This window comes from Carlito syrichta, unplaced genomic scaffold (genome assembly GCF_000164805.1).
Source record: "Carlito syrichta isolate Samal-C Ts95f unplaced genomic scaffold, Tarsius_syrichta-2.0.1 Scaffold106255, whole genome shotgun sequence".
NCBI lineage: Eukaryota > Metazoa > Chordata > Mammalia > Primates > Tarsiidae > Carlito > Carlito syrichta.
This window is the reverse complement of record NW_007050351.1, coordinates 126,919-136,673: the sequence shown is the minus strand read 5'-3', so window position 1 is coordinate 136,673 and position 9,755 is coordinate 126,919. Positions and strand designations below refer to the sequence as shown.

The following is a 9,755-nucleotide window of genomic DNA, read 5'->3' as shown; positions in this document are numbered from 1 at the left end:
AAAAAAAAAAAAAAAAAAAGGAATGAAATCTAGGAAGATGAAATGGCAAGTGAAAAGATATAGAGAGAAAGCATGTGAGGTGCTTGGGACGTGGCTGAAGTTCAGAGAGTGTGTGTATGTGGTCATGCATGCATATAGGCGTGTGTATGTGTTGAGATATGAGCCTGGGCAAGTAAATGGGCCAGCCTATGAGAAGCCCTGATGCCATGTCCAGGAGTTTGCACTTGAATTGTTCACTTACCCATTCCATAGGCAAGCTACACTGCTGGGATGAATATCTGATGTTTATGTAATAGCCTTCCTTTCCAAGATCACAGTTGTAATCCGTCCATTACATCATGAGTAATAGGAAATGTGAGACTGCGGCTAGTCTATTTTCTTAAAAGCATTATTTGTGTGATCAACATAAAAACTCCCTGGCTCCCTTGAGCACAAGGAACGAAGGCGTATTTGGGTTGCTTGCTAGTAGCAGAATGCTCACAAGTGGAAAAACGTAATGTTCCAAATTTAGAAGTCCCCAGAAGGCATGAAAAAGAAAACACCAGTAGCATGTCCTGTCAATATACTACACCCTCAGTGGATTTCAAGGGGCAAGTAAAAAAGAATCAATAATCTGCCATGAACCTTGAACCTTTGTGAGTGACCCTGAAGGGAAATCCCACACTTTGCAGCTGTGATTCCCACCCAGGCTGATGGCATGTGAAAGGCTCAAAACAGTTTACATTTAGGTAAAGTAGCCTTCACAAATTATACAGAAAGTTCAAGGAAGTCCTGTAATATTAATGTACAGACCTGTAATGACTATGTTGTATTTCCTCTATGAAGAATATACAATGTTCCAAAACATCCAGATTCATGGATTTACATATCGGCTTTGATGACGCCCAAATTTTATCTCTAGATCTGACTGCTCCTATGAATTCCAGACCGGTACATTCAGTGCATTCTTACCATCTCCACTTGGATGTTTATTGTCTTCTCATTGCCTGTCAAACTTAACATGTTCAAACCCTGAGTCTTGATTTTCCCCCCAGATCTATATACACATTCCTCAAAATCCACCATTCACCTAGTTGCTCAGGATTAAAACAAAGTTGAGCCAGGCTCGGTGGCTCAGCCTGTAATCCCATGCTTTGGGAAGCTGAAGTGAGTGGATTGCCTGAGCCCGCGGGTTCGAGACCTGCCTGGGCAACTTGGCGAGACTTCATCTCTATAATAAATTTTTAAAAAAATTAGCCGGGCATGGTAGCGCATGCCTGTAATTCCAGCTACTTGGAAGGCTGAGGTGGAAGAATCGCCGGAGCCCAGCAGGTCGAGGCTGCGGTGGCCAGGAGTGGTCACTGCACTCCAGTCTGGGCGACAGAGTGAGACTCCAACTCAAAAAAAACAAAAACAAAAACAAAAAGCAAAGTTGTCCATTCTCTCTCACCCTACATTAAACTCATCATCAAATCCTGTCAGTTCTACCATCAAGATATATTTAGAATTGGAACACTTTTAACTTCACTATTATCACAATAGACCAAATCACCATTATCTTTCATGTGGATACTACAGAAGCCTCCTAACTGGTCTTCCTGCTTCCTTCCTTACCCTGCTGAAGTCTAGGCCAGAGATCAGCAATTTTTTTCCTGTAAAAGGCCAGATAGTAAATATTTTAGGCTTTGCTAACCATATGGTCTCCATCAACTGTCACCTCTGTTTTGTAGCTTGAAAGTAGTCATAGATAATACATAAACAAGTGAGCATTGCTGTGTTTCAATAACACTTTATCAGTGAGTACTGAAATTTGAAATTCACGTAATTTTTACAGGGCACAAAATATATTTCTTTTGAATTTCTTCAAACATCTAAAAATGTAAAAACCGGCCGGGTGCAATGCCTATGATCCCAGCCAGCATTTTGGGAGGCTGAGGGCTTGAACACATAACTTCTTTTTTTTTTGAGTCAGGGTCTTACTCCATTGCCCAGGCTGGAGTACAGTGACACAATCATGGCTTACCACAGTCTCATGTAATCCTCCTGCCTCAGCCTCCTGGGTAACTGGGACTACAGGCAAGCTCCACCACACCTGGCTAATTTTTTAAATTTTTTTTGTAGAAATGAAGTTTCACTATGTTGTCTAGGCTGGTGGCTCAGGCCTGTAATCCCAGAGCTTTGGCAGGTGGAGATGAGAGGATTGCCTGAGTCCAGGAGTTCAAGACCAGCATGGGCAACTTGGCGAGACCTTGTCTCTACAATGAATAAAAAAATTAGCTGGGCATGGAGGCATGTGCTTGTAGTTCCAGCTACCTGGAAGGCTGAGGCAGAAGGATTGCCTGAACCCAACAGGTTGAGGCTGTGGTAGCCATGATCATGCCTACTGTACTCCAGCCTGGGCAACAAAGTGAGACTTAGACTTAAACAAACAAAACAACCTACAAAAAAATAAATAAATAAAATCACATAAACACAATCTGAAATCCCAAAAAGTCCTGGAATACAGAAATGCCATCTTCTGGCTGGGCTCGGTGGTTCAGTTTGTAATCCCAGCACTTTAGGAGGCCGAGGCGAGTGGACTGCCTGAGCCTGAGGGTTCAAGACCACCCCGGGCAACTTGGTGAGACCTCATCTCTACAATAAATCAAAAATTAGCTGGGCATGGTGGCACATGCCTGTAGTTCTGGCTACTGGAAAGTCTGAGGTGGAAGAATCGCTGGAGCCTAGCAGGTTGACACTGGGGTGGCCGTGAGTGCGTCACTGCACTCCAGCCTGGGTGATGGAGTGAGACTCCAGCTCACACAAAAAGAAAAAAGAAAAAAAAAAGCCATATTCCTTCATTATTACACAGGAAGCACCGCTCTATTCTTCACAGCACAGCTGTCATTATACAGCCATATGATTCACTCCTATTTCTCCAGAGCTTGGTGTGAGTTTGGTGTTCATTACACAGTAAGTGTTACAATTAGAATCAAGACACTAAAAGGCATCAAGTGTACCCCTTGGAAGCCAAAGCTATGGACTAGGAGTGGGATTGGGGTGAGCAGGTGGAGTGGGGGGTAGAAGAGATAAGGGGTGAGAATGTAGGGGATGGGGAAAGGGTGGAGAGCAGAGCAGCAGTGTAAGTCCAGGTGCCTGTTCTCCAGAAACTTCTCATCTTATTCTGCTCGTTGGCTCATTCTCCATGACTTTCCAACAAAGCCTACCTTGTTACAGGTAATCCTGAGTAAGATATGCCACCCGTTGAGTACATGGGAACTTCAATTAGCAGGAGGCAGAGTCCCATTTCTATTGTTAGGGGTTGAATCTGAAGGACTCTGTGGTGAGGGACACCAACAGTTTAGAATGGTTTAGATATGTTCTGTCCAATATGGTAGTCACTAGACAAAAGTGGCTATTTTCTATTTGAAATGTGGTAGTCTGAATCTGAAATGTGCAGTAAATATAAAACATATGTCAGATTTTGAAGATAGTACAAAAGAAGAATATAAAATATTTCAATTTCTAAATATTGATTACATGTTAAATACTATTTTCAATATATTGAATAATATTTTGAATATATTTAATATAATAATATATATATATGTTTTTGAGTTGGAGTCTCACTCTGTCGCCCAGACTGGAGTGCAGTGGCCGCTCCCAGCCACCGCAACCTCGACCTGCTGGGCTCCGGCAATCCTTCCGCCTCAGCCCTCCAAGTAGATGGAACTACAGGCGCGCACTACCACACCCGGCTAATTTTTTGATTTATTGTAGAGATGAGGTCTCACCAAGTTGCCCAGGTGGGTGTTGAACCCACGGGCTCAAGCAATCCACTCACCTCAGCCTCCCAAGGCACAGGATTACAGGCTGAGCCACCGAGCCCAGCTTGAATATAATAATATTAATACAGGTCGGGCTCGGTGGCACAGCCTGTAATCCCGCACCTTTGGGAGGCTGAGGTGAGCAGATTGGAAGGCTGAGGCAGAAGGATCGTCGGAGCCCAGCAGGTCGAGGCTACGGTGGCTGGGAGCAGCCACTGCACTCCAGTCTGGGCGACAGTGAGACTCCACCTCAAAAAAATAAAAAATAAAAAATATATATATATATGTATATTAATACAAATGTCACCTGCATCATTTACTTTTTTAAATGTGGCTACTAGAAAATTTAAAATTATACACATTGTTCACATGCATGGCTCACATTATAATTTTATTGGATCATTCCATATTTTTCCCTAAAGGCCCATAGGAATAGTGCCTGGAACCCAGAATGTGCTCAATAAATACTGGCTGAATACATTAAGCTGGGCTGCCTGAAAAAGGTCTTTAGTCTAAGAACTGGCAAACTACATTTTCTCCAAGCAAAGTGTTTGTCCCTTTAGTCAAAACCCTGAATATCTGATTGGCCTTAGAAGTGGGGAAAGTGGCGGAAATGTGTGAAGCTGTTGATTAGCTTGAGTCGGCTGTTGGTTCCCAGCTGTATTTACACTCTGCTTTGATGAATAAACACCACTTCAGCTGGGCTACTGGTATAGATAAAGCAGAGTTGGGATGAGATCCTTTATTAAGAACATGCCATTCCAGTGTATTATTGTTTATCACTTTTTTTTTTGTCTTCTCACCACTATACTAATGAGGAAATTGTTTATTACTTTAATGTACTCATCACGCCCACCAAGAGGGTCATCTTGGCCAGGTGCAGTGGCTCACGCCTGTAATCCCAGTACTGTGGGAGACGGAGGCAAGAATATTGCCTGAGCCCAGGGGTTTGAGACCAGCCTGGGCAACTTGGTAAGACCTCTCAACAATAAATCAAAAAATAAGGCCGGGCACAGTGGCTCAAGCCCATAATCCCAGCACTTTGGGAGGCAGAGGCAAGAGGATTGCCTGAGTCAAGGGGTTCAAGATCAGCCTGGGCAACTTGGTAAGACCTCATCTCTATAGTAAATCAAAAAATTAGCCAGGCATGGTGATGTGCTCCTATAGTTTCAGCTACTTGGAAGGCTGAGGTGGAAGGATCACCTGAGCCCAGCAGGTCAAGGCTGCAGTGGCTGTGAGCATGCCACTGCACTCCAGCCTGGGAGACAGAGTGAGACTCCAACTCAAAAAAAAAAAAAAAAGAAAAGAAAAGAGGGTCATCTCAGCAACCAATATATACAAGGAAACAACATTTAGTGTTGTAAAGCCTATGTTACTGATCACCACTCTTGGGGGAAAAAAAAGTATCTTACCTGCAGCAAAGGCATCAGCTGCAAACCCAGTGCTTGTTCATAGAGCAAGTTCAGTTCTGCACAACTGGAGGAGAGTTTGGAGGTGTAGAGGTAATAATGTACGTGCCTAAATGTGGAACCATCTCTATCGATGAATAGCCTCTGGTTTTCTGAAGAGTTCAAGGCTGAAGCCTCTTTCCACAGCAGAGAGTCTGGGAACTGAGCGAGTTTGCTTCTAGGAACTGAGAAATGCCAACCCCCAACATTAAAATGAAATGAATCTTCTGCTGATTCATGAAGCATGCCAGATTCTTCCTAAAGGGAGAATGAAAAGAGAACTGTTATAAGAAAAGGAAATAAAAAAGCATCCAGGTTGGAAAGGAAGATATAGAACTATCTCTATTTGCTGGTAACATGATCTTGTATATAGAAAATCCTAAGGAATTCACTAGAAAACTATTAGAAATAAGTCCAGGCCTGGCATAGTGGTTCACACCTGTAATCCCAGAGCTTTGGGAGACTGAGGAGGAACGACTGCTTGAGGCCAGGAGTTCAAGACCAACCTGGGAAACATAGCAAGATCTCTGTTTCTACAAAAAAGAAAAAATTTAGCTGGGTGTGGTGGCCTGCACTTACAGTTCTGGCTACTCAGGAGGCTGAGATGGGAGAACTATTTGAGCCCAGGAGTTGATGTTGTAATGAGCTATGATCACGCCACTGCACTCCAGCCTGGGTGACAGAGCAAGACCCTGTCTCTAAGAAAAAAAGCCAACAACAACAAAAAAGATAATCCACAGAATGGAAGAAAATATTTGCAAATCATTTGCCTGATAATTAACTTATTTCAAGAAAATATAAAGGACATTTATAACTCAATAATAAAGAGACAACCAAATTTTAAAATGGGCAAAGCACCTAAGTAGATATTTCCCCAAAGAATTGGCACAAATAGCTGGGCTTGGTGGCTCAGCCTGTAATCCCTCGCTTGGGGAGGCTAAGGTGAGTGAATTGCCTAAGCCCACGGATTTGAGACCTGCCTGGGCAACTTGGCAAGACCTCATCTCTACAATAAATCAAAAATTAGCGGGCGTGGTAGCGCGCGCCTGTAGTTCCAGCTACTTGGAAGGCTGAGGTGGAAGGATCGCCGGAGCCCAGCAGGTAGAGGCTGCAGTGGCTGGGAGCGGCCACTGCACTCCAGTCTGGATGACAAAGTGAGATTCCAACTCCAAAAAAAAAAAAAGAATTGACACAAATGACCAACAGCATATAAAAAGATGCTCAACATCATTAGTCATCAGGAAAATTGCAACTCACAACCTACAATGAAATACCACCTCACACCCACTAGTATGGGTAGAATCAAAACAATAAATAATAACAAAGAAATTGGAACCCCCATACTCTGCTGAGGTGTAAAATGGTGTAGCCACTTTAGAAGACAGTTTGGTGTTTCCTCAAAATGTTAAACACAGAGTTACTCTCTGAGTCAGCAATTTTACTCTTAGGTATATCCACAAGAGAATGAAAACATACATCCACACTAAAATGTTTAGCCTAATGTTCATAAAACATAATAACCAAAAGGTGGAAATGAACCTAATGTCCATCAGCTGATGAATAAACAAAATGTAGTGTATCCATACAATGGGATATTATTTGTCAAAAAAAAGAAATGAAGTACTGATACATGTTACAACATGGATTAATCTTGAAACATTATGCCAAGTGAAAGAAGCCAAACACAAAAGATCATATATTATATGATATGATTCCATCCACATTTAATGTGCCAAATAGGCAAATTTAAAGAGACAAATAGTAGTTGTCTGGGGCTGGAGAGGTTGTGGGAAAACAGGGTATGGCTACCCTGGGAATGGGTTTTCTTTTAGGAATGATGAAAATGTCTTAAAATTGATTGTGGTGATGGTTTACAAGTCTGTAAACACACACACACACACAAACCCCATTGAATTGTACATATTAAAATGTGTAAATTGGATGGTATATGAATAATAGCTCAATAAAGTTGTTAAAAAGAGAGAGACTTGTGATGAGGTACTCCTCCATTGAACACATGCAGAGCTCTCTTGGAAGCTTACCTCCAGAGACATTACATTATTGGGGGCTGAATGCTATGAGTGCCTTTTCATATATACAAAGGCAGCAATGATCATTAACCTTCCTCAGCACACTGTTAAAAGTTTATGGTTGAGCTTTGGCCTTCTTGGGGAGGTGACTCTCCTCTTTCTCTTTCCAATTTACTTTCTAAATAAACTATATTTTCTAATAAAAAAAATTAAAAGTTTGTGGTCATCTATTCATCTGTTAAGCAAGAGGTTGTTGAAAAAAGTTTAAGGCCATCTGTTTATAAGTTAATTGTCTACTTTGCTTCAAGATGACCTAGCTTATAAACAACATAGAAAAAGAGAAAGCTGTCAAACATACAAACCATCCATATCAGATTTGTAAATAAACAAAAAGCACTACCTTTGTAAAAAAAAATGTAAAGAATGGTAAATAGGGCCAAGTGGAGTGGCTCATGCCTGTAATCCCAGTACTTTGGGAGGCCAAGGCAGGAGGATTACTTGAGCCCAGGAGTTTAAGACCAGCCAGGCAACATAACAAGACCTTGTCTCTACAAAAAAATAGTAAAAAATTAGCCAGGCAGGGTGGCACACATCTGTAGTCCCACCTACTCTGAGCCCGAGGTAGAAGGATCGCCTGAGCCTAGGAGGTGGAGGCTCACATAAGCTGTGATGGCACCACTGCACTCTAGACTGGTCAACAGAGACTCCAACTAAAAAAAAGTATATAGTATATAAAATTTTACTTTAAAAAAACCCATAACACTATGCTGATTATAGTTAAAAACCGTGCATGCTAAAGTTACTGGGTTGTAAAGTACTAATATCTGCAACTTATTTTGAAATGAATCAAAAAATAAGATGGGTAGAGAAATGACCAGATGGACATGTGATAAAACAAATACAGTAAAATGTTAATTGTAGAATGTAGGTAGCAGGTATATGACACTCACTGTACAAGTCTTTCAACCTTTTTGAATGTTTACAAATTTGCATAAAAACTTTGTGGGGGAGAGTGTTAATGTAAAAGGTGTTTGCTCAAGAGAGGAAAAGCCCCCTACTTCAACAAAAATCTGCAACTCCTATTTTCATAGCTGAGAAAGGACAATAAACACATGCAACAAAAAAAGGAAGTAGGGTTCATTTTTCCTACAGTAAGCTTAGTCTAAATATTCAGAAATAAAGAAGAGCAATTATATATGCCACACTTGAGACTAGAAGAGTTAAAAGGGGCAAGAAAAAGAAAGATTACAATTGTGAAGTGACAAGAGCAGAGCAGGAAAAGTGAATCTAATGAGTTAACCTAGGATTGAGAGCCCTGGTCCTTCTGGAAGTGGCTAAGGTTGGAGGTAACAAACTGTAACTAAGAGCCCCACCCAGACCAGAAAACATGAATATACAAAAACTCCTGGTTTTGTTTTTTGTTCTCCTTAAAGGCGACTAGGTGGTTGAGGGCTCGGTGGAGGTGCTGAATGTGCAGAAGTTGGGCGCTAAAGAAAACCTACTCCTTGAAGGTGATTCCTAGTTCTGGTCTCGGTTCCTGTTTTCTTATTAAGTATGGGGGTGACAAGAGGGTCTTGGCTCAAGAGTTTGCCTCCTTCTTACACATCCATGGGTGGACTCGAGAGACGCCTGCTGGAGTGAGGATAGAGGTGACAGATGTAGCTGTTCTTTCCCCAAAACTTTTCTTCCCAAAGACTGCTCAAAAGCTGGTTAGTGCAAAACTATCTCTGCCTGTGAAGAGCCCCCAGTCACAGGCAAGTTTTGGGGGAGAGGGGGGCACAGTACCAGAAAAACAAAAAGCTTCTTGTCAGACTGACTGCAGGAAATGGGGCAGCCTTAAAATAGTCACCTCCACTCCATCCCAAAGAGCACCTCTCTTTTCCACATTGATCCCTCTCCCCCAAAAGGAGCTCCTTCCACATCAATTTCTGGAGCTAGAACCACGTCATGCTCCAAAGAGACAGGACTTCAACTCTCAGGGCCAAGATTCTCAGACTTTTCGATCTGAGGCTCCCCATCCCGCCCCACAATCCTACAGATTTGGGCCCCCCTTCACGCTCATTCTGGCCATACCCCAGAGTCAGCATTTCCCAGCGCTGAGATACTAAGTCCTTCACCTCATCAAAGAGGCACATCCCAGCCCTCAGACCTGTAGTCCCCCAAATCCTCATTGCCAGAAGAACATTTCATTCCTCAAGGCAGCGCATACTTCTAACCCCTCAGAGATAGCTCCACAAATCCTTCAAAGCTGGGGCCCTCCTCTTCCCCCAGCGCACGTCCCAGAGCCAGGTCCCTAACCCCATAGCCCTAATCCGGGGCCATAGCACCCCTCACTCGCTGCTTCAGTCTTTTTGCCGTCCCCGCCAGGGCTGCGTCCATACCATAACTGAAGCTCCTGCGGCGGTGGGTAGGCGCGTGACCCGCCCAATAACGGTCCCCGGGAGCACCCGGGCGCGCGCGGCGGGGCGGGGCCTGGCCGGCGGGGCGGGGCT

General features: G+C 43.0%; 1 protein-coding gene across 1 annotated transcript in view; it reads right to left on the bottom strand.

Moving 5' to 3' along the window:
• KCTD19 (potassium channel tetramerization domain containing 19) overlaps positions 1-9,755 on the bottom strand; it is a 49,001-nt gene that overhangs the window by 18,394 nt on the left and 20,852 nt on the right. The window contains exon 5 of the mRNA XM_008066699.2: positions 5,198-5,491. Coding sequence (XP_008064890.1) covers positions 5,198-5,479 — 282 coding nt within the window. The 5' untranslated portion in view covers positions 5,480-5,491. The remainder of the gene's footprint in view (positions 1-5,197; positions 5,492-9,755) is intronic.